Source organism: Erpetoichthys calabaricus, chromosome 7, assembly GCF_900747795.2.
Source record: "Erpetoichthys calabaricus chromosome 7, fErpCal1.3, whole genome shotgun sequence".
NCBI classification, from domain to species: Eukaryota; Metazoa; Chordata; class Cladistia; order Polypteriformes; family Polypteridae; genus Erpetoichthys; species Erpetoichthys calabaricus.
In genome coordinates, this window is record NC_041400.2 from 48,262,337 (window position 1) to 48,288,606 (window position 26,270).

At 39.7% G+C, this 26,270-nt stretch overlaps 2 protein-coding genes across 2 annotated transcripts in view; one reads left to right on the plus strand and one right to left on the minus strand.

The window, feature by feature from the left end:
• The window catches only part of LOC127528836 (uncharacterized), a 52,645-nt gene extending 42,707 nt beyond the window's left edge, over positions 1 to 9,938 (minus strand). The window contains exon 1 of the mRNA XM_051930018.1: positions 9,611 to 9,938. Coding sequence (XP_051785978.1) covers positions 9,611 to 9,623 — 13 coding nt within the window. The 5' untranslated portion in view covers positions 9,624 to 9,938. The remainder of the gene's footprint in view (positions 1 to 9,610) is intronic.
• Positions 1 to 26,270, plus strand: part of LOC114654090 (SCAN domain-containing protein 3-like) — a 412,012-nt gene that overhangs the window by 213,566 nt on the left and 172,176 nt on the right. The window lies entirely within an intron of this gene.

Here is a 26,270-nt window from a genome sequence, read left to right on the forward strand (position 1 = left end):
TGTTTCTCTGTCACTTTCTTGTTATTCTTCAAACTCCAAAATATATTATCATGGTGTAAATTTGTATCATTTGTTCACAAGGCCTATAATTCAGGACTGAGACAAACAATAGTAATTAGACTGTTTCACATTGCAGTAACTTTGACAAATAATGCAGATTTTCAACGTGATTTTTTTATGCTGTTTATCTGTATTTTTCAAAGTCTTCCTTCCTTTCTTTTATTAACTAAAGAAGGTTTGGTTTTGGTCAGGGACCATGTGCCACTCCTAAGTTGAGACCTTGTTTATTCAGACATGTGTAAAACGGATACATCAGGAGAGGAAACATAGTCAAAAGCAGAGTGGGGTTTTATTACCAGAAAGGACTAATCACCGTGCATCTCAGTGATAATGGATCTCAAGAATCAAAGTCAAAGTATGAAAAAATATTTTAGTTTATCTCACCTAAAAAAAAATCAAAAGTTCAGGAATATTTTATAAATACAATTTTGGTTGTTGGATAATCATTAAGCATAATTTCTGCTCAAAGAACATGTCAGATTTAACAGCTGATGTTGTTGAATCTCATTTCTTCTGACGGTATTACATTGTACACTGCACACAGTCCCAAATCTTGTATTGTGTTGTATCTCATTTTAAAGATGATCAGCATGGAGCATAGCAGAATAAGTTTCAATCTCAGACCATTTTCTTTCTTTAATCTGTAGCAAACAGCCAGGGCCCTTGCCTGGAGAAAGTATTTCCAGGACAGTTTGTCCTCGACAGAGGGCAGCCCCCTTGGTTTTCAGCAGGGCCACGGGTCATGAAAATGGGACCTCAACCCTGTTGGGGCCTGTGGCCACCGCCAGGGGTGGCACATGGACCTTTTCAGGGCCCTATTTGGTCATGGAAGTGTGGCCAGAAGAACCTTGTTGGTCACCTGGAGCCAGTTACCACCACTCAATGGCAAGAGTCTGGAGGAAGAAGACAAAGCCTGACGAGGAGTGGAGGTGGAGAGATTGGCGGCAGAGAAGGGACTGTGTCGTGCGTGTTGGTGATTTGTACACTGTGTGCTGAATTGAAAATACAATGGGTGTTGTGTTCTGCCTGTCTGTGTCGGGTTGGGGTGGCTGTACGTGCCCAGGACTTAACAACTCATTTTCTCACTGAACAACAAACACGGAACTTTGAACAGAAAGGTGATGTCTCCAAAATTCTTCGAGTTTCTCCTTTATTTGCACAGTTCAAAATACTCGCTTTCTTCTTTTCTTGCTGCCAACAGTTTTCCTTACCATTTGTGGCATTCTTTGCATTGTTCGTCCCAGTGAGCTCTCCTCGTTCTTTATCACCTACTGACACAAGCCTTTATAACTCGCGGCTCGCTACGATCCATCTCCAGAGTGCTGTGACTGAATAGCTGAGGGTGCTGCACTTACAAAACTGACGTGTGCTGCAACTCTCTACAACTCTCTTTGATTTATTTTAAAATTGTGTAACCGATGGCTATGACTGAAAACACTGCTCTGCTCTGTTTTTTACTAAAATTTTATGTGCTCCTTATTAGGATGCGAATCCAAATCTAGCAAGAGAATATTTTAAAGGAAAAAAACCTTTAAAGTAATTATTTAAACTTGAAAAAATGATAAATTGCACATGCAACTGTTTTAAATAGAATTGTTGCTTTAAAAAGTAATCACATGGTAGTTTTCCTCCTCTTATAATCTTCTGAATGTGTTTTATGATGGAATGACCAACAGGTACCTGCCAACATAGACTCGCTCCACTTTTCAAATATGTCTCTCCATTTGAGCGATTTTCTCAGTGGAACCTCTCCCCCATTAGTTGGAGACCACTCCCATGTTCTCAGGGGGAAAAAAATTAAATGAGAGTGTAGGAAATTGATTTTTAAAGTGCTCTATTTGAAAAGAGAAACATTCCTCAATTTTTTTCAAATTGAGGAATGATGTGGTCCTGCGGTGGGTTGGCACCCTGCCCGGGATTGGTTCCTGCCTTGTGCCCTGTGTTGGCTGGGATTGGCTCCAGCAGACCCCCGTGACCCTGTGTTCGGATTCAGCGGGTTGGAAAATGGATGGATGGATGATGTGGTCAAGATAATGGATGGATCAATCCAACCTTGCATATTTCTGTAAACGTTTTTTTTATATAGCAACTTTCTCTCTTCTGGACAATAAAAACACATCTTTCAAACCTTCTAATTATAATCTTCTGGCTATTTTGAAGTAATAAGAAGAGTGAAAAAAATACTGATTAAGAGCAAAAAGTGGGTAGCAAATGCTTGATTTTGGCTTGTTTCCATCCAGTGGCTTAGCTAGGGGCAGTCCGCCCTGGGTAGCACATTTTTGGGGACAGCATTATTGGCCAAAAGACTCAGTACAATTTGTGTGTAAGCAGCAAGAATCGAAAAAATATCACTCATGAATGAAAAAAAGTAAAATTCTGTGATTTTTATCCGCAAATGCTTCAAAAATAATTTCCAAACTGTCCTAATGTGGCGGCATCAGACATGGCAGTTGAAGTTTATGAGGCAATAAAAAAAATAAATATAAACATTACACCGATAATAATTTCTAGGAAGATAAACAACTAATTTACAATTTATAATTTCATTTCGTTATCAATCCCAATGCGTTCTTGCTCTGTGCAGAAAACATCCCCACCTATCACTTGTACACTACACTGGTTCTGGTTTTCGCAGTGTAATTAAATTAAACTAATAATTAGAACACGGCTTATCAGAGAATCTATACTATATTCTTGTGTAGTTGATGCTTATAAATAATTATAGGTGAAAAATTATTGCTGTTTCTCTATATATGAAAAAATCTATGCAAAATGTATCTTAGTTTTTCTCTATACGTCATTTTCTATTTAAATAGGTTAACATATTCAGATATGTTGGAGGGCGGCAAATTGAAGCACTGCCTCGAGCGGCACAAACTCGAGCTATGCCACTGTTTCCATCTCAACTAATGTTACGAACGTGGCTGGTATTTTTGAGCTTAAAATATACTTCTGATAATATTCGGAACATATGCCATAAAACAAACAACTTATTTTAAAAAAATGTACAATTTTTTTTTCAAAATGGTATTTCATCTTGCAGGAACAGTTTGAAGTAGAGAAAAATCCAATTTCAGAAATGGATTCAGAGCACCTAAATCTATAAAGAATACTGATTTTTTTGCATGGGGGCATTTTGATGCAGACCACTGTAATCGTTCGAAATGATTAAGTGGTGTGATGCCAATTTCAGAGGCAACAAGTATCAACAGCCATTACTAGTGTGCGCTCTACATGTCGAGACCTGTAGTTTGGCCTCAAAATTGGATTGAATACCCCTGAAGTACAATTTCCAGAGGCACCAAGTCATAAAAGTGAGTAAGGTCAAGAAATGTTGGCTGCAGGTGAATGCCTACTGGCCAATAACAGGCAGCACAAAGTCCAAACTTAAAAGTGGGACAATGTAGCACAAGTTCTAGGAGGTATGGCCAGATGCCAGTTGTTTGCCACCCAACTGTTATGTGGCAGCACACAGCCCTGGAGTTTGTGACATGTTTGATATACTGGCGAATCTGAACTGGCTTTGTGATCCAATATTTAAAGATGAGCTAGCATTCCATCCAGAGTTTTCCTTCTGACTTTCAACTAATGGTGCTGGGAGAAGCTCAGGCTCCTTAAGACCTTGTAATGAAAAAGGCAGCAAGCAGCAGTAAGTAAACAGATGGTTGATATACAAATGGGCAAATGTTTTTCTCAGTTTCACATATTGTTACCTTTCTGAAACCTGCTTAATTCAATTCAGAGTGATGGGGGTGTGAGAGCCTGTTTCAGCCATACTGGGCACAAGGCAGTGAACATCTCTGGGTGGGGTGCCAGTCCACTGCAGGGTCACTCATATACTCGTAAAATTTAAAACAATAAATGTATATTTTTGTTTCCCAGCACTGTGCAAACTCAAATATTTGCAGTGGAAAACAGTGGCACAGTGGTAAAGTGATAGTGTTGCTGCCTTGCACCAAAGAAACTGGGGTTCATGTCCCAGGGGCTTCATTTCCCTGTGTCTCTGTGGGTTTCCTCTGGGAGATCTGGTTCCCCCCCAAAGTCCAAAAACAAGCAGGTTAGTTGGATTGGAGATGCTACATTGTGCCCGTATTTAACAAGTGTTTTAGGATAGAAAGGGTTCCTAACTGACTCAAAATTCCCCGAGTGATGCAAAAATAGTCCTACTCTTAGTAGTATTAGCACTTTTTATCAGTTTTCATAATTTAGGAAACTACTCCTAGCTTCACCAGGATTTAGGAGAGGTTGTGAGATGTTCTAACTCACTAGGAGCTTCTAGAAGATGGTGTATTCCAGTAAAGGAAGAATGTTTTTTAATCACTGGACAACAATTAACTCATAAAAAAGTATCGATTTGACATATTTAGAATAAAATTCATAAATAATTCTGTATCTCATGTGATCGATCCATCAACATAAAGAAGTCACGCACAATGAGCCAAAATGAAAGTGTTGGTAATATTATATTTATTGGCCATATGGAAGATGCAGCTTTACAATAGTAATGATTTGGATATGAAACAACCAACCATTTCTTGAACAATTTGTGAGGTAATAAGCAGATTTATACAATTCCCCACCATCTCACATGAGATAATGTTAAAGCAAGTTGCATTCATACAAATCACTTATTTTCCTAGAGCTGTTAGAGCGATTGATGGCACACATTTCAAGATCATTTCCCCAAGTGAGGATGAGTATGCATAAGTGAATCACAAGCAATATCACAGTACTGACACACAGGTGGATGCAAAATAGCACCCAACATGTTACTCTGAAGATTGGTGGAAATGGATGGGTGATTGAAAGAGACATGTCACACAGGTATGCTGAGTTCTGTATTCTGTAGATCTCTGGATCTGCATTCATATTACACTTTACAAGCCCAGGAAGGTTCAAATAGGCAAGTGGAATCTCCCAGGATATTGGATAAATAGAGCCTCACAGATGATGTGGGGTCACAGAGAGAGGCATGGCATACAGTATGACTTTAGAAGGTGATTGGGAACAGTGGAAAAGTAAACCCAACTTCAGAAACAGTACAAGAATAGCTGTGGCTAGTTTCAGTGACTGTTACTTTATGAGGTGTTTCATGTTACCAAAACAACTGGAAGGGGATTCTTCTAGAAGAAAAGCTGTGGACCATTTATTGGTAAATAAAAACTCAAGAGTTTGGGCTTTAATGTCATGAAGCGTGAAGTATAAATGAGCCCTAAGGCGTAAAACCAGACTGCTCATGTTTCTGATAGGTGGGCAAGTGATCACAGATCCTATTGAGGTTGACTTTAGCAAGGACCTTACCTGGTACAGAGAGCAGGGATATCCCCATGTAATTCCCAGATAGGGATGATGACCAACGTTCCCTCTAAGGACTTGGGTGTTGTGAGCCAAATTTTTTTTTTGTGAGCCAAAATTTTATCAATTTCAAAACTTGTGAGCCACTTTCTCCTTACCGGCTTCGATTTGTTATTTTACCAACATCGGTTGATTGCGCTTTTTATCAACGCTTCTGTAGGCCTTCGTTTTAGTGGCGATGAAGTATGTCATTTACAAAGTATGTTATTTAGAATTACAAAGTAAAATTACTTGAAAATTCAAAAGTTAAGAGCCATCTAACTTCATTTATAGGTCTAAATGAAACAGCATCACAGTCTGCAGCACTGGCCATTTCCTGAAATTTATTTTTTTTTACACTTGATCTACTGAACAGTGTATATACTGTTCTTATGAGAGTTTCAATTTCCCTCATTAATGGTAACTGTTTCCAAGCATCATCAATTCCTAGGTCTTCTCGGTGAGCTACACAGTGCTGCTCTAGCAAGTGAGGAATTGATTGTCTTAATATAGCAGCAACACCATTATGCTTTCCAAGCATCACAGATGCACCATCAGATGTAAACATGACCATGCGATTTATGTCCAAGTTATTCTCATTATAAAATCTCCTTATTGCCTCAACTATTGCTGTACTGTTACAAGCAGTCAATTTGGTAATTCCAGCAAAAACAGTTTTATGAATTTTATCAGTAGTTTTTCTAAATTTGATGTACATAATCAGCATTTTTGAAACAGAAATATCTGTACTTTCATCCACCATAAGTGTGTGGAAATCAGATTCTCTAATTTCATTTAAAACTTCTGTTTTTACAACATTGTTAATGCATTCAATGAATTCAAAAGCATAATTTTTGCTTCTCCAACATTCAGGAATTTCTGTGTATTTTGCCACATGGTCATGAATTTCTTGCACAGACAGCATGGATGCATTCAACTTAACTGCAAGTAAAACATTGTCAATCAACACCTTTACCGCTTCGGGATTCGATCTGTCACGTTCATTCAATTCTTGTCTAACAATCCTATCTTCAGGCGTTTCTTTTAAAAAATTTTGTATGAATCCACGATTCTGATTTCGAAGTTTCGTGACAGCATCCAGATGAATTTTGTGACTTACGTGACGCTTCAAGTAATCAATTTTCCATTCACCCCATTTCTTTCCTGAACTCCATTCTCCGTCAACTCCTGCTTTAAGACAAAACGTACAAACAACGTCTTCCGTTTCACGATATTTAAAAATTTCTCCGAGTTTCACATTCTTATGTCCGGACCCATTTGGCAGGATGGTTTCAACCGAATAATCTGTTAACCATTCCTTCTTGAAGTTATTGCGGCTTCTCTTTGTCGCATTACATAGCAGTTCATCTTGAGCTTTGCGCTTCGACATTTTCATAAATAATGAAAAGAAATTGTAAAGTTCAAATTTTTATTTTTTACTGCGAATTTGCGAAAACAGTAATTTAACGAACGTTATGAATGCGAACTGGACCGGACCGGAACTTCCGACCTTTCAGTAGACAACATCATGGACTTTAATTGAAATATAGACCAGCTGAATGGTGGGAAAGTGCACCAATCACGCGGTCACCGGTCACATGCCATATTACACCAGCCAAGGCCCAACTTCGCCCAAGGCCAAAGTTTACTTCGTTATTATGCCGATTGAATCATGTAGCCCGAGACTCCCGAGTCACGCAGGCAACAGGATTCCCGCCAGGCCGCAGTCCGCCGGCACGTGATTTTACGAAAATTAACAAATCGGCCGCCACGTGCGCTAGGATTAAAAGTTGTGCGCCAAGGTTAAACAGTTGGTGCGCCAGCGCACGCTAGCGCAGCTTAGAGGGAACGTTGATGATGACTCCCATTTTTTGGTCAACTGGGATGACGTCCCTCTCCCAAATGAAGGCAAAGACTGCGTGCAATGCCAGGAGAACAGCCTTAGCACCAGTCTGGAGAAATTCACCCCGGATACCACAGATCCCTGCAGCCTTCCCTACCATGAGCTGGTTCACTAACTGCACAATCTCAGTGAGATTGGGTGGTTCACAGCTAATTGAAGGATCAGCCTCAGGAACCGTGGACCCAGATGTCCTACCTGGAGGATCATCTTTAAACAGCTCGTCAAAGTAGCCAGCCCAGCAGGTCACAACTGCAGCATCATCCGTAAGGACCATTCCATCACCTGCCCTGACTGTGACTCTATGAGGAACATATTTGGATGTGCATAATGCTTTGATTCCTCTATAAGCAGGAAACGGGTCACTAAATCATAGATGGTGTATCACTTGCTTACAGAATCCTCTAACAAACACCTCCTTATCTGCTCTCAGAGCCCTCGCAGTTGTCCTTCTCAATACAGACCAGAGTTGCCTATTAAGCCATGAGCTGCAACTGCTCTTGATGATATTCAGGATGCCCTGCGAGTTGAAATACCTCCTTCTGGGAACACCAACACAACCCTTAGCAACCTTCAGGGTCTTGTCACAGAATGTGTCCCACATCACAATGAATTAGCAGTCGCACCCGAGTCTGCAAGCTCCTCACACAAACTGCATGCAAACTCACTAGAAGCAGCCTGATCTTGGAGTATGGTCAGGTCCAGCCTCGTTCTCCTAGTAGGTGATAGCTTACTGGACCTAAGCTGGATCTTCAGAGTAGCAACAACAAGTCTGTGGTCAGAATTCTCAAACTGGGCACTTCTGTAGATCCTGCAGTTCTGTAGGAGCCTCCAGCATCTGCCCACGAGGATGTAATCAATCTCCTTCACCGCACCATCAGCATTGGAGTACCAAGTCCAACAATGCGGCTCAGGGTGCTGCAACCAGGACCCAGTAATCTGCAGCCCCTGACCTTTTGCAAAGTCAAGAAACATAGAGCCACTTTCGCCACAGTCGCCAAAGACAAAATAAGAAATTAAAATAAGACAACGTTAGTTAACATAGAAAAGGAGTAAGGTCCGATAGCCAGGGTGGACAGAAAAAACAAACAAAAAAAAAACTCCAGAAAGCTGGAGAAAAAAATCTGTAGGGGTTCCAGGCCAGGAGACTGCCCAGTCCCCTCTGGGCATTCTACCTAACATAAATGACATAGTCCTCTTTGTAGTTAGGGTTCTCACAGAGTCACTTGATGTTGATGGTCATACAGACTTCTGGCTTTTAATCCATCCATCATTTTTGGAACATCATGGTACTTAGAGTAGATGGTGGTGGCACAAGCCACCACCAAAAGGACACCGGAAAAGGAAACAGAAGAGAGAGTAGGGATTAGTACAGATTTTAGAGCCACCATGAATAGTTATTATAATGAATTGGATATACAGAGTATCAGGATTAAATTACAGTGAAGTTATGAGAAAGCCATGTTAACGTAATGTATTTTCAGCAGTTTTTTAAAGTGCTCCACTGTATTAGCCTGGCGAATTCCTACTGGCAGGCTATTCCAGATTTTAGGTACATAACAGCAGAAGGCCGCCTCACCACTTCTTTTCAGTTTTGCTCTAGGAATTCTAAGGAGACACTCAGTTGAGGATCTGATGTTGCGATTTGGAATATAAGACGTCAGACATTCCAATATATAGGATGGGGCAAGATTATTTAAGGCTTTATAAACCATAAGCAAAATTTTAAAGTCAATCCTGAATGACACAGGTAACCAGTGTAGTGACATCAAAACTGGAGAGATGTGCTCGGATTTTCTTTTCCTGGTAAGGATTCTAGCAGCTGCATTCTGCACTAGTTGCAAATGATTTATGTCTTTTTTGGGTAGTCCTGAGAGGAATGCGTTACAGTAATCTAATCGACTGAAAACAAACGCATGAACTAATTTCTCAGCATCTTTCAATGATATAAGAGGTCTAACTTTTGCTATGTTTATAAAGTGAAAAAATGCTGTCCTAGGGATACTGATTAATATGCGATTTAAAATTTAGATTACAGTCAACAGTTACCCCTTTTTACCTCCGTTATGACTTTTAATCCTAATGCTTCCAGTTTATTTCTAATAGCCTCATTGTATCCATTATTGCCAATCACTAAGATTTCAGTTTTCTCTTTATTTAACTTGAGAAAGTTACTATTCATCCATTCTGAAATACAAGTAAGACATTGTGTTAGTGAATCAAGAGATTTGGGGTCATCAGGTGCAATTGATAAATACAGCTGTGTGTCATCAGCAAAGCTGTGGTAGCTCACGTTGCGCCCTGAGATAATCTGACCTAACGGAAGCATGTAGATTGAGAAGAGCAGCGGAACCAGGATAGAGCCTTGTGGAACACCATATAGGATGTCATGTGTCTTTGAGTTGTAATTACCACAACTAACAAAGAATTTTCTCCCTGCCAGGTAGGATTCAAACCAATTTAAGACACTGCCAGAGAGGCCCACCCATTGACTAAGGCGATTCTTAAGAATATTATGATCAATGGTGTCAAATGCGGCACTCAGATCTAAGAGGATGAAAACAGATAAATGGCCTCTGTCTGCATTTACCCGCAAATCATTTACTACTTTAACGAGAGCAGTTTCTGTGCTGTGGTTTGTTCTAAAACCTGACTGAAATTTATCAAGAATAGCATGTTTATTAAGGTACTCATTTAACTGCATAATGACTGCCTTCTCTAGAATTTTACTTAAGAAAGGCAGGTTTGAGATGGGTCTAAAATTTTCAAGAGCAGAGGGGTCAAGGTTATTTTTCTTAAGTAGGGGTTTAACTACAGCAGTCTTAAGACAGTCTGGGAAGACCCCCGTATCTAATGAAAATTTACTATGTCAAGAACATTATCAATTAGCACGCCTGATACTTATTTGAAAAAATGTGTTGGTATTGGGTCAAGGACACAGGTGGAGGGTTTCATTTGAGAAACTATTTTATGTAAATCAGGTAAATCTATCCTAGTGAAAGAGTTCAGTTGTTTATAACGGAATACTGGGGTTTAGGAGGATCCTTAGTGTTGGGGAGATATACTATGTTATTTCGAATATCATAAATTTTTTGATTGAAAAATACAGCGATAGCCTCACAGGTTTTACTGGAAGTACTTAGGAGGCATTCCTTTGAGTTACTTGGGTTTAACAGATGATCAATTGTTGAGAATAAGACTCTGGGATTACTAGCATTGTTATTTATAATCTAGAGAAATAGCAGCGCCTCTCAAGACGGACTGTGTTATTGTATTCTGTTATTTTAACTTTTAATATTTCATAGTGGATAGTTAGTTTAGTCTTCCTCCTTTACGCTCAGCTCTACAGCATGCTCTCTTTAGAACAGACACTCTTTGGGTCTTCCATGGTATAACAATGCTAGAAGATTTTTTAACTATCTTTTCAGGTGCAACTATGTCAACAGCAGCTCTCACTTTAGTATTAAATCTTTCCACCTTATTATTTACATTATCCTCGCTATTATAGTTGGCACTATACATGGACTGATTGCTTAGAATGTTTGTAAGTTTTAAAGCTGATGATGAGTCAAAGAAGTGTTTTTTAACAATATGCATCTCATGAGTGTTTTCTATCAATATTTCTATATTAAAAAGTAGAAGAAAATGCTCTGATAGACCAATATCAATGACCCGTTTTATATGAACTTTTAGTCCTTTAGTAATCACTAAGTCTAACGTATGACCTGCTTTATGTGTAGGCTGATTAACGAGCTGTCTCAAATCAAAAGAGTCCAGGAGGTTCATAAATTCTTTTAATTTTTGGTCACACTGATTATCTATATGAAAATTAAAGTCGCCGACTATTAAGAGTGTGTCATAGTTTGTAATTAAAATTGACATTAAGTCAGAGAATTCCTCAAAAAACGACGCGTTGAATTTTGGAGTTCTATACACGGATAATACTAGAACGTGAGAATCTCCATGGATAACAACGGCGAGATACTCAAAGGACTTGAATTTACCAAAACTGACATCTTTACATTTTAGCCGGTTTGAGTAAATGTTTACCAAGCCACCGCCTTTCTTTCCTTGGCGATCTGCACGAGTAAAACTGTAATCCGGAGGCGCAGATTCGATTAAAACAGCTGCGCCATCTGAGCTAAGCCACGTTTCACTTAGTGCAATAAAGTCTATTTTTTTATCACTAATAAGATCGTTGATAAAAAAACGTCTTGTTGGTTAAAGCTCTAATATTTAATAGTGCCATATTTAATGTTTCGGAAGGGCAGAGATGAGTACTATGTGCATTATTGATATTTGGAACAGGAACTAAGTTATTTTTATTAGCGCCGTTCTGTTTGTATTTTTTGTTTAATCTATAATCTGTTTTTATAGTTTTAATACATTGTTCATCTAAAGTAGTAATTTTAATTAAATTATTGGTGTTAATGCTGTATTGCCTAGATTTTCTACGTGCATCGAGATTGGTAATTGCAGTATTTATGTTGTGCACTTTAATGGAAGATTTTATTAAACAATTATCATGTCCTAGCACAGCAGTAGCATTTCAGAAGGGGTTAAGAGCAGAGATAGATAGTCAAGATAAACAAATTACCTTAGATATGTTTTTGGAGAGGACCCGGGCGCCTAAAACTGTTCGGATACAGGCCATCTTGCTTGAAAAAACGCGGTCTTTCCCAAAAGAGGCCCCAGTTGTTGATGAACCCGATGTCTTGATTCTTGTAGAAGCGCTGCAGCCAGTTGTTTAATCCTAGCAGACGACTGTAGTACTCGTTTGATCATCTGACGAGAGGGAGTCAGATGATCAGTGCCTTATATCGTTTACGCCAGCATACAAAACAGTTGCTCCAACTGCCCTGTTCTTGTTCTTCTCGTAGATTGCTGGCGCACGTCTCATCACATCTTGGACACGAGCACCGGGAAAACAAGAGACAAAAGATTTTCTATTAGGGCATGTGATATTGAGGTTTCCAACAATAGAATCACCTACCACTATTACATCACCAGGAGCTGAAGGCGAACTGGGGACGCTTAGAGGGTCGAACCGGTTCTGAGTTACGATGCTTGCCTGTGCCGATGGAGGTGTTCTGGCCTTGAACCACCGCCTGCATAGCTGAAATACGCCGAGGTCATCATCGGTGTCGCTCCTATGAGGCGCGGGGGTGAAGACGACTTGAGTGGCACAATGCGGGGTTGATGTTATGCCGATAACAGATGGCGAGGACGGTTTATCCAACAGCCGAGCCTTCAGATTTCTAAGGTACCTTCATCTGGACAGGAGTTTCTGAATCTGTTCGTCGAGTGCCCGGAGTTCCTCAACTACTACTGCAACGCGATTCATCTCACTGTTGGCCATTGTCTGCTTCTGCTTCCGCTTCCGCTTCGTGCCCTAGGAAGAATGAGACAGAGAGAGAGATTAGCTAGGAGCTAGGACCAGACCAATAAAAGCTGAACCCACCTACAGAGATTTGGCCAGTCCCAGGTCTGCATACCACAGAGAGTGCCCCCATTGAAATGTGGAGTTTATGAAGTTTCTCTAACAGCAGAGGAAGATAATTACCATGCTGAAGATATAAGACATTCCATGCACCTACCCGGATGGGCCGCCTCAAATCAGGACCCAAGTTCTGCTATGCAGTGGACGACGCCTCAGCACCACACCAGTTCCTATCCCCAACAGGCCTGACCCCACTGGCTCCCTGAAAGTTTTGACTCTTCTAGGGATGAGGCCCCTGAAAGCTTTCCCCCATCTCCTTGATAATGTGCTACTCCCACAGAGAGCAGAAAAGAGTCTTGTCTGCTGTTTCGGAGTTGTGAGAAGTTTTTTTAGTGGATGGAGTGCCAATCCTTCCACCAACCCCCAAGTTGGAGGAGCGTTTGCAGGGCTGGATGCAGTTTAACGTTATATACAACGTGGGGGACAAAAGAAATGTAACCAGTTGTATCTGAAATATTGTAAGTCACCTTGGATAAAGGTATCGCCCAAATGGTAAGTAATATGTCAATTTTAAAATTTAAAGAAACTTATTTCCAAATGCATGGCCATCTATTTATTTGTTTTATACACCCATTTTCATTTCCTTTGTGCCTTTTGTTTTTGCCTTTGCAGCCCACTGTGGATGTGCTCTGTAGTTTCTGTGAAATAGTTAAATCCATATTTAGTGTAAATTAATATTCTGCAAGAAAGATATATTAACTCCTCCACAGATGCTATCAACTCCTAAGGAGAAAAATCAGTTAGAAAGCATCACACAGCATCATAAGAGCTGATGTGAGATTTGGTCATACTGTGCAATCATATCCACAAATTACAATCATATTGCAAATACCAAAATGTTTAAGTGAAACAGCATACACTTCAGCTATTCAACACTCTAGGTCAGGGGTGGGCAAACCTTTTGGCTCAGGGGCCACATTGACTTTTAAAATTTGACAGACAGGCCGGGCCAGCACTAGATGCATACATATCAAACATAAACATATCCTTTCTGGTGGATTAGGTAGTGTAAGAAAATTACCTCCTGTTCAGGGTTGTCCTCCTTCACCCTCTCCTGGATTCGTTTGAGCAACCCAACGTTTTTTCCAGTCAGATTTGGCGATCCATCTGTGGTAACGTTGATGAGCATACTCCAAGGTAGCTTGTGCCTATTTATGACCCCCGACACGCTGTCATACAAGTCCTCTCCCTGTGTTTTTGCCTTTAGGGATTCCATCGCCAAAAACTTCTCCGTTATCTCAAAATTGTCATTAATCCCTCTGATAAAAATTAAAAGCTGAGCGGTGTCCTTTATGTCATTACTTTTGTCCAGTGCCAAGGAATATAATGTAAATGACTCCACTTTTTTGTTTAGCTTGCTAGCTAAGTCTTCGTCAATTAGCTCAATATGGCAAGTCACTGTCCTGCATGATGAGCTCATTTTTTCAAATTTGTTCTTGCTCTCAGGACACAAGATACCTGCTGTCTCTACCATGCATTCTTTGCGAAACTCCCCTTCAGAGAAAGGCTTGCTGGTCTTTGCTAATTTGAATGCCAGCACATAACTTGCCTTCGTGCTTGATTCTTGGATGGCAGTTTGTCAGATAAAGGTGTTTTGCTGAGCCTGCAAACTAGCTGCCAACCTCTGAGTGGTAGCCGTCCGTTCTTGCGTTGACTGGTTGTTAGTGTAATTAGCATGCTTGGTGGAAAAGTGACGGCTGATGTTGTATTCCTTTAAAACCGCAACGGTTTCTTGGCAAATAAGACATACAGCCTTTGACCGGACTTAAGTGAAAAAGTATTTAGTTGTCCATTCCTTATTAAACACTCGGCACTCACTGTCGACTTTTCTTTTCTTTGGCCCACTCATTGTTGCAGATGGGTTCACAGCAGTAGCAGAGTAATAACAGAGAGTAACCCGGGCTCTGCAAAATCAAATCAATGTATCACCTGGTGGAACGCCAGGCATTACAGGACAAGGTCAAATGAATGCAGTCATAATTATGATATGATTTGATTAGGGCAATTTTGTACCAATCTTCGGCAGACCGGATTAAAAAGACCAACGGGCCGTAGTTTGCCCACCCCTGCTCTAGGTGTATAGAAATGTTGCAAAATGTAGACATTTTTATCAAAACTACACTCTATTAAGTTTCGGTGGCCAGGGATCGGTCAGTCAAGGCACTTGTTTTCAACTGCCGCACAAGCCACAATGCACCAGACCCTTATGGCTTCTTCTGCTCTTTAGGGCTGTACCCAGCCAGGTACCATTGGTATAGTCCCAACCACCAAGAGCTTGATGACGAGTTCCCTTTTCCAGGTGAGGTTACTTGGTCCCTGCAGTGGGTTGGCACCCTGCCTGGGATTGGTTCTTGCTTTGTGCCCTGTGTTGGCTAGATTGGCTCCAGCAGACTCCCGTGACCCTGTGTTCAGATTTAGCGGGTTGGATAATGGATGGATGGTTACTTGGTCCTTGATGAGGGAGGGAGGCTGAATCAAAAGGCAAAGCTCTCAATTTATCAGTTAATCTGTGTTCCTAGTCTCACCTATGTTCATGAGCTTTGAGTAGTGACAAAAAGAACTAGATCATGGATACAAGCAGCAGAAATTAGTTTCATTTGCAGCATCTCTGGGCTCTTTCTTAGCGATAGGGTGAGAAGTGCAGAAATTTAAGAGAAGATCAAAATGGAGCTACTGCTCCTCCATTTTGAATGGAGACAGTTTGGACATCTGATTACAATCCTTCCTGAATGCCTTCCTGAGGAGATGTTTTGGGAACGTCCAACTGAGAGGAGATTTTAGTGCAGACCAAGGACATGGTGGAGAGATTATCTCTCTCGGCTGGCCTGGGAACAACTTGGTATCCCCTTGGAGGACTTGGAGGGGATGGTGGGGAAAAGGAATGCCTGGACATCATTGCTTAGATTGCTGCCCCCACTATCCAAACACGGATAATCAGCAAAAAATGGAAGAGTGGATGAATAGACTCTATTCACTAATGTGTCTATAAATAGTGACATTTCGTTAATAGTTGTCGATGGTCAAGCTGCTTTCATGAATGCAAACAGTGTGGTGCAGTGGCCAGGGCATACAATCTTAAACAACATGATTCCCCATTCAATCCCTGCTTCTGTCTCACTGTGTGACTCTGAGCACATCATTTAACCTTTCAATGCAGCAATTGTATTATTACATCTGTAAATAATTGCAATGAACATTGGCCTTGTTGTCTACTTAAAATAATACATTAGCCATGTGTACAAAGTCATCCTCAGTGTCACTTTTTATAAGTCAGAAGCACAAACTTACACTGCCCAACACCTAACCATCTAGCTTAGTTCTCACCAAGGAGCCATCAACTTCTACAAACTAAAAAGAGCAGAAGTGAATTTCAGTTAATTTCCTGTTCAGATGAAATCTCCTAAAAAAGAAGGAAAATATATTTAACTCCATCAAATCTATTTCTGCCTAACACCAGAGGCAGTGTCATGTAGAATGAAGCAAGAGAAAAACACCAAAGTATAACCTGACACTAAAAACTCTGCATTACTTTTGAGGCCTCAAGCAAAAAAATCATTCACCATCATTATGTGTGTATTATACAGCAGTTAACCTACATTTTAAGTTGAGCCTTCACTGAAATAACTACTAGGGCTAGATCTGAGAAGAAAGAAAAGGGAAAAGCTGTCCTGTTCCCTAAGTGCCTAGCTGTGTTTAACAGTGTAGCTGGATAAACATCCAAGTAGCTGATTTCTTTTAACGATGATGTAGTGATGGCTTTTGAATTCTAAGAGTTGTTAGGGAGCTCTTTCATATTCAAGGGCTTGAGATGAAGCTTACCATATGCTCTTTTTGAATATAATAGTTTGTTTCTGTTTAGAAATGCCTTGGGCAATACATGCCTGTTATGGTGTATACAATCTACAAATTATTCTCTATATTTTATTATTATATTTTGCTCAGTCCCAATAAGATGAATTCAGATGTAGGAAGCATTATAATAAAAAGACATATCCTCTTCCCTTACACCTCACTTTTATAACAGTTGTTCACAGCATAGTGCTAAATTGGTATTAAAGCCTGGGAAAGGAAGATTGAGCCATGCCTCAGGCTATTGATTACTTTATGGATGGACATCTGGAACAACAATTTGGTTTACAGCCTGAGAAAGGAGGACATGAGGCAATATCAAAAAACTTTATTATCTGGGAAAAGATAGATTAAAGAGTTTGAGCAAAATTCATCCATCATATTGACAGTCAGCCAATCAGGTGCATGGAACATTCATGTGTTGTGAAGCCAATGGCGTGAAACTTTATAATAAATATGCCTCATTTGAAAGCAACGAAGAATAAGAGAAACAGCAACGATGGAAGAGCGACATCAGAGAAGACAACAAAGACACGTATGCCCAGTTTTCATCTGATCATCAGTTAACAGCATTTTCATGAACTTCGATTGCTAAATCAAACGCCGCCCTGATACATTTATCCTTGTCATCTGTAACTTTTTTGTAAGCTTTTTCTAAAGACTATATATATTCAGACTTTCCTATCAGTTCCTATTTTCTATTATTCTTTGTTCCAGCGGTATTATTACTATTCTTGTAATAAATACCATGCTGCTTTTAACTTTCTATGGTTTGTCTTAATGTCTATAGAGTAATTGAAATAATAAGTTAGATTTCTTTGAGCACCTAGTGCAGCCGGAGATTTGCCATTACCTCTGTGCTGCGAGGTTTATTTTGGCTGCGAGTGGGAGCTCCACTCAATAGTAGGGAACAGTATGTAAAGAAGGTATTCTTGGCTGATAAATGGCCTATAGTCAAGAGTGCTGAGTCTTTGCATGTTTAAATGTATTCTTGTAGAACAAAAGTAATATTAAGGTCTGAGATATCATTAAAACATCATATGTTGCTCGTGCCGATAATAAGTAAGTCTCTTGAAGTGCTAAGTGACAGGCTGTGTTATTCCTAAAGCACTTGTGTGGTTTAAAGTGCTAAAGGTTAATCAGCGTGTGTGTGTCATTCATGGGGCACTGTTGTGGTGAGGGTCTGTGTGTATGTGTATAGCTACAGTATGTATGTGTGTGTTCATCTTAAAGTGCAAAAGTAGACCAACCCGATAACGAACTTGATGAGAACATGTACCCTTAAAAGAAATAGGTAAAGGGTAAGTAGAGGGAAATACTACGATAATACAATGCCTAAGACTGATGTAGATAGGAAACTTTGAATTTAAGGGATTGTACCAGGAAATGGAAAGTACTATTAGGGAGAAAATTAAGGCAAGGTCAGAGGACAGGTCGGGGATCCATTTCCAAAGAAGTCAAAACTAAAACCAGAGCACTCAACAGTAAAAGTAGTCTTTTTAAAAAGAGATCCTAAGTTAAACTAGGTTTTATTCCCTTCACTAATCTGCCACAAAGTATGCTTTTGTCTTTAATATCTAACATTAAGATGCTGACTGCTGTGTGCCACTATCTTATATAGGTGGAGCATGATCAGCAAAAGATATGACAACCACAAACAAAACAGCAATGGCTGTGCAAACATATCACAAAATGTCTACATAACAATTAATCACCATCACAAATAAAGAACAACCATCATATTAATAAACATCAAGAAATATACATTGTGGATGGGTGGAAAGAGTACAGCAACCCATATAAAGTGTTGGGGTGCCATGGGGGTTGCCCTTGGCAACAGATAACAAAACAGGTTCTTGTGGTATGCAAAAATAAAACAAACATAAATTACGTCTTAGGCTCTCAAAGTAAACAGCTCTCATGAGCAAGCAGAGATCTTGGAGTTCTGTTCTATAGGTTTGTACTTGTCCAAAAAAAAAAAAGCACTGTCGTTTGAGAGTGTCGGGCATTTATAGCTATCCAGGTGGAAAGGGTGGGGTTAGTTGCCCATAAGAGGACATCTTCTCACTGCTGTTGAAGCGAAAAAAGACGACACTTTTAATGGTAGCTCCCCCTCTTACCCCACTGAGGTATTACATAACTTGGATGAGCCCTAATTGTGTCTCTCAGACACGTATTTGTGACAACGTCAAGCATCTTCCTGGGGATGTATGCAGTGTGTATGAGTGTGATCTTCTGCCCTTCACTAGCTGATGGATGGCCTGAAGGTATTCAAAGGTTGTTGATGAAACCCTTCTTGAGTGCTCCTAATGATCTCACTATTACTGGCACCACTCATATCTTGGCATTCCAAATCCTGCTGGTCTTGTTTTCCATATCAATTCCTGCTGAATTTCTCTGTCTCTTTCAGTAAGATTCTTGTGTCATCTGGAACAGCTACAGTATATTGATCAGAAGGCATGTCCGCTCTTTCTTGTTTTTTATCACTATATCAAGACAGTTGGCACATATTGTCTGGTCAGTAACTATGGGCATGTCCCATATTATTAGTATGATTATTATTGTTATTTTTGGATTATTATTTTTGTTGTAGCCTATAATTTTATCCTCCCCAACCACAACATTTATGATGAGCCTAACAGTAATGTGAGAATCAACACAAAATGTGTCTTAGGCTTACTGGATGAGCCTGTGTAGACCACGTTACCTGTTCTTGTCTTTAAGTCTTGAAATCAAATAATAGCCTCCAAAGAAAAGAAGCAATGTCATACACTGGGCTTGAAATTTAGAGATTCTAAATAATAGGAGGAGTACCAGAATTTACAACATTATCAATCAACCAAAACCCAAATTCCCAAGTTACTGCACAAAATGTAAAAATGCACAGGCATATTGTATCAATTTTAGTATTAAAACATTTGCAGTGGCAACAAAAAGTAAGTAAAACAAACAACCATAAAAATCAAACATAAAGCAAACACGCAGTTCATATATTAGAGGTGTTCTATGTGTAATCAAATAGTCTGTGTCAAAAATGATTTTTCAAGTAAAAGGCAAGCATACCATTAATTAGAGTGGTAGCATCATGACTTGTAACTCTTCTTAATTCTTACTTTTCATTTTAGCTGTATTAATTCTTTCTTTACTAGGACAAATATCAGAGATAGTTGGAATGACCTTCAGTCTGCATGTTATCCCAATCAGTTCATAGAGGGTGCCATATCCTTTTCACTTCATACCAACCTGATATATCTGGATAATAAAAATTGCCCTGCCACAGTGCTGTTCATGAACTGCATGCAGCTGATCGTTTAATTCTGTTGCACCATGAAAGATGGACTTAGTGCCACCATTTTTACTTGGGAAATGATTGTTGTTTTGTACTTCACATGCCAGAGGAAATCCCAGAAAGCTTCTACAGGTGCATAGTGGAGCCCATGTTCTCTGACTGTTCTGCATGTGTGCTGCTCAGGACCGCTAAGTAATGCTGATGGTGGTGAGGTCAGTCCACAATATTACTGGAGCACAACTGCCTTCTTTTCATAAGTTATATACAGTAATACATGCTACCTCTGAAAGGCAAACAGTACTATTAAAGATCTCAGCCACCCTTCACAGTTACTTTTCTCACTCCTTTGTCCTGACAGACCATTAATGTTCATAACACTAGATTCAGAGAGTGTTTATCTGCAAGTCCAAATGCAACTCCACAGCCACTCCTACTCACAGCTGCACAAGTGTTTCTTCTCAGATGTTGCTTTAAATGTGTTGAATTCAGCTTCCGTGTTTGTATATGTTGTTGCTGTTCATATTAGATTACTATGTCTTGCTAGTCTGTCACTAGACATGACATTTAGAATTTCTGTGTAATGCACACATGACAGGACTATTAAACTATTTATTAAACTAACAATATATTAGATTGCATAAAATGAGATTTTTATGTGTAATGTTCCAATAAAAAGTTAAAGATGTCAAGCAACTATGAAGCAGTACACTTAACACATATCATGGGTAAATGAATGGAAGAAGTTATTAAAGAAGATAATGAGCATCACATGTCAAGAGGAGGTATATTAGTGAATTGGAAGCATGGGTTCAGATAGAGGGAATTGTGTTTCACTGATATGTATGATTTCTGTGAAAAAACAAAAAATGCAAACAACAGTGCAGTGCATAAGACATTACAGTATTTATGTTGATTTTCATTAGGCTTTTGATAAGGTCCCACATAAGCGGCCTGTGATCAAACTCAAAAAATTTGAGTTGAAGGTGCACTGGTGGGTGTAGATGCGGCACAGTGGTGCAGTGGTAGCACTGCTGCCTCGCAGTAAGGAGACCTGGGTTCGCTTCGCGGAGTTTGCATGTTCTCCCCGTGTCTGTGTGGGTTTCCTCCAAGTGCTCCAGTTTCCTTCCACGGTCCAAAGACATGCAGGTTAGGTGTACCGGCGATTCTTAATTGTCCCTAGTGTGTGTGCTTGGTGTGTGTCCTGCGGTGGGTTGATTCCTACCTTGCGCCCTTTGCTGGCTGGGATTGGCTCCAGCAGATCCCTGTGAACCTGTACTTAGGATATAGTGGTTGGAGAATGGATGGATGGATGGTGGGTGTAAAATTGGCTTAAAGTTATGGTGTGAGCTACTTCTGAATTAGAATATCTTTAAAAGGGTCCCTTAGAGGTTAGTGTCAAAGCTGTTGCTTTTTTTAATGAACATAAATTACGTTGAAAAGACAATAAATAAAGAACTGGTTAAACCCACAAATGGTGCTAAACTAGGTGGAATGGCATATAATCTAGAATGAGCTAAACTGGTAAAAATTAATCTAGACTGAATATAGGCTTGGGAAGACCTGTGGCAGATGTCATTTAATTTAAGTAAAGTATTATATATAAGAAGAAGAAATGTTAGATTTGTATACATAACTGAAGGTCTGAAACTTGTAATTACCCCTTATGAGAATGCCACAGGAGTCATAGTGGACTCATTACTACCTAAATCCAGACATGGCACATAAACCATTAAAAGGCTAATAGGGTGTTAGTTATATAACCTGATGTGTACAGCCAAGTCAAACTGGGGTATACTTAAGTTATAAAATGTCCCATCTAGAATACGGTAGGCAGCTTTTGGTCTTCACATTATTAAAAAGACATAGCACTGTTAGAGAAAGTCCAGGGAAAAGGAACCAGGCTGATTCCAGGACTGCAAGATATGAACTATTAGGGAAGGAGTTGAACCTTCTCAGTTTACGTTTTTTCTCTTTTGCCTTGGCTTATTTCTTAAAACACTGTGTGGTCGTCAGAGGAAATGACAGATTTGACAAAAATTAATTTTGGGGCTCCAACCAGGCCATCCCCATTTGAAAACAAAAACAAACACTCAGTGGCATCAAAACAGAGCAAAACAATAGCTTCTAATTAACATGGGGCTGACTGATTCAATGTATTTCTTTAGGTTATCGAGAAGATCCTTCTCTCTGGTCGATCAGTTACGAAGTGACGCCTCCTTCGGAGCAGCTGTTCTTTTATGGCCAAGGGACAAGAAGGGGCGGAGTCAGTTTCCCACACTGGGTGGTTTCTCAGTTTTGTGAAGGAAAAGGAAGACAACACAGTTAGCAGCAGCACCACCCCTTCTCAGTCCGAGGTGGAACTAAAATCATGGGAGGAAACTGGTAGGTGAACTCCTGACATGCATATGTGACAACTGTCACTCTCATAGCTCCAGGTACATTTATCAAAACAATGTTTATGGTATGGGTTAGGTTTAGATTAGGCGATGAATGCCCAAAAGCAAAGCTCTGGCACACTGATCCCTGACATAACTTTTTATTTAAAATCATACGCACCCAAAACAATTATCATCTAAGAAATACTTTAAAAAATCTCCATTATAAAAATTAGTCTTCCAGTAGTATTTAAAATATGCTTAATGCAATAAATAAGTCAATAAAAAGCAGGGGGTTCAAAAAGAATACCCTCTACTGTTCAATATCAAAACTGAAATAAAAACAGATCATTTTTACACACAAAAATATACTATAATTAAGACCGAAAATTAATTTAGAAAATAAATTAGATCATAAAAAATATTTTAAATACAGTAATGTATTTTTATGAAAGAGTAAAAAATAAACAGAGGGTTAACATTAGGGCCTTTTATTGAATTTACTAAAAGCAAATAATATTCCATACAAGCTAGTCAAATGTTACAGAGCTAAGTTCAATTCAAATCAACCCCCACCCATAAAAAACTAGAGCTAGGCCAACAGAGTAAAACTTTAATAGTAAAATAAATAAATAAATAAATAAATAAGGGAAGACAATCCACTTACTCAGTTGACATGCTTATTCTAAAATGTTATTAATTAAATCCTGGCAGGTTTTTAAAAAGTTTTGCACAGACCATTTTTAACAGCAAGGGCCCCAAATTAATCTTTTAAGATCAGGGCTAGTTTTTATGACTTATAAGATTAGGATTAGGGTAGGGGATGCCAGGCTTGACTGGCAGTACACTGGTACGCTAATCCTGTAATTAATTAATAATTAATTTCCCATTGATTCAATTGTGAAAGAATGAAAACTACAGACTAATAAAATGTATCTTTCATTCAACCCATTAGGAAAAACTCTATTTAAATTTTTTAATCCATTCTGTTTCTTTTTTTAGGCAGCAGGTTTTGTTCCAAAGGGGCTGATGTTCTAATGCAAAAAATATTGTTGAGTGGTCAGACTGTGAAAAATGGTTATAAAGTTTAGTCTGCCTGTTCTGATTTTCAATTAAGCGAAGATGTTGAATGCATCTTGCTTTAACGGTATTTTTAGTTTCCCCTAAATAAAGCATTTTACAAGTTTTGCACTGTATCACATAAATGCAATTCATGGTATTTAGGGTCAGGCTCTGGAAGATTAGGGTTAAGTTTACAGAAAGAATAGGGTTCCTATTGGCTCCATCCACAATGCAGCAACCTGAGCACTTTGTTTTTTGTCCTATGGATGCCCAGAAGGCACAGGCCATCGACCCCAATTTTTTTGGGCTGTTTAATAACTGAGGTCCCCTCACGTTAAAGCCTGTTGAAAAATGTGTTTTCAGCAGTGTTATCCAATTCCTTTCCGCCTTTATTCTACCCCTTGTCTGCCAACTTGGGTAGTGTTCTACTATTGCTACAGTTAAGGATTCTAAGCCATGTTAAGAATGAGATATTGAGGTCATGGGGAAACCTAGTTTAAATATTTTAGCCAAAGTTCAAGGATTTTTCTGCTGTGTCTTTCATCCAGTGGATGTTGTCCCTCCCTGTTTGGAATTCCTTTGTACGGATTGGAGGTATATATGGGAAATTTTGTTGGATGTATTTATTGGCATCAATTAGATTGTTTTGCTCTGTTAGATCATGATTTTCCAAGAACTTAACTATTGAAATGTAAATTCTGCTGTTTGGGAATGTTAGGATTAGTCTACCTGCAAAAGGTAATTTTTCACTCAAAAATAAATTATTGAGTCAAAGAATAATTTGATGTGATAGTGGTCAGAAAATGTAGATGTTTTTTAGTATAACAGTGCAGGCTTTGGAAATGTGATTTAGATCTCTTGACGTCTGACAGCATCCATATTACTAACCGAGAATGCTAAACCGGATGGACGCAGGGACATCCGGCCATGGGCCGTAGCCGCAAAAAGACGTACTGCGCAGGCGCCCCAAGAAATGAGGGGCCGCGAGAGGCGGACAAGACCACAGAAAAAAGGAGTGAGCACAGAAAAAAAGAGTCAAAGAAATGAGGCGCCGCGATCACAGAAAAAAGGAAAAGGCACAGAAAAAAGTAGTCAAACGCAGGCGCCGCACGAAACACATTGCACACGAAACTAGCACACAAAAAAAAAGAAGACGCTCGCGCACAACAGCAAGGCCCCCCCCCCCCCCCCACAGGCACCGGACGGGACACACACCAAGGGGGGGATTCAACAAGCCCCTTGAACACAAAAAAAAAGAACACAAAACCACCCCACACACCCTACAAGCAACGGACGGGACACACACAAAGAGGGGGATTCAACAAGCCCCTGGAACACAAAAAGAAAGAAGACGCTCGCGCAACAACAATCCTCAACCCCACACACACATCAATAAGAAGTGACACCCAAAGCCACATTTCTAAAGGAAACGTCCATATTAAACATACGTCATCTCAACACCTTCACACTAGGCAGCATAGGTGTCAGCATAGGTGGATCTCCTTACAATAAAGCACTATTAACCGTTCAACTGCAGAAAAGGCTACATATTAACAGTGAGTGTGATCCTCCTTATTACTTATCCATATTTCGCATGCTGAGGAACAAAAAAGTCATGAATACACGGTCACGGGTACAAAACGATTCGGATCGGATAACGGGACCAAACACACGAACACGAATGAAACAACAAAATACATGGCGGCGCATACAATGCGCTTCGGAAACTCTGGGAGAAAAAATGTCTTGGATCAAAAAACGCAAAGCTCAAGTAACCCTGTTACAGAGATGTGCCCAAATGGACAGACACAATGAACGTAGACGCATACAGCGCGCGTCTCAAAGTGCTGCATCGAAACAAGCACGATTTAAAACCAAAAGAGCTCGCGTCTCAGACATACAAAAAAGGGAGGGAAAAGAAAGAATAAATGAACGCAGACGTGTACAACGCGCATATGAGCTGCCAGAAAACAAGCAAACAAGACTCCAAAAGCAGAAAGCTCAACTGACCGACATACAAAAACGGACAAGGCTCGATGCAAACAATGCACGACGTAGACTGAAACGGACTTTTCGCAAAGCGGAGGCGAATCAATTAAAAATCAAAAATAGAGCGTCACAAATAATGGACATGCAACAACGCGGCACTCAAACACCACAAGCAAAACATGCCCGTCGCGGACATCAACGCCAGACACCTGCTAAACGCTTACGCCAGTTGGCTGACAACGCCTTCAATAATGAGTCCACTATTGAGGAAAATTCATTGGGATTAATGAATGTCATTTGCAATCATTGTCATTCACTTAACTTCCCAGAAGAAACAACTGGCAATACAAATAATGAATTTACACATTGTTGTCAAAAGGGGCAGATTAGACTGCCTCCTTTACATTCATATCCTGAATATCTACAGAAGCTTCTAACTAACGATGTGCCTGAAAGTAAAAACTTTATGAACTGCATTAGATCCTACAATAGTTCATTTGCTTTTGCATCTACCGGAGTACATATCAGGCCACCAAAAGGCAATGGCCCATACTGCTTTCGCATATGTGGTTAACACAACGCACTATATTATGTCCAAAAAATATTAATGTTAATCACATTAATAACCAGGTCATTTCATTACTTCCTGGAGACACACGGCTCTTTCTAAGCTCTGACAAAGTTGACTCTGATGACGACAATGAACATCTGAATTTCCCCTTAGAATATTTGAACACTATTAACCCGGCCGGATGACCACAACACAACCTTACCCTTAAAAACAGAACAATAATCATGCTATTAAGAAACCTTAACACTAAACAGGGTTTATGCAATGGCACACGGTTAGTCGTCAACACCATGACACACAATGTTATTCAAGCAACAGTTCTTACAGGATCACATGCTAAC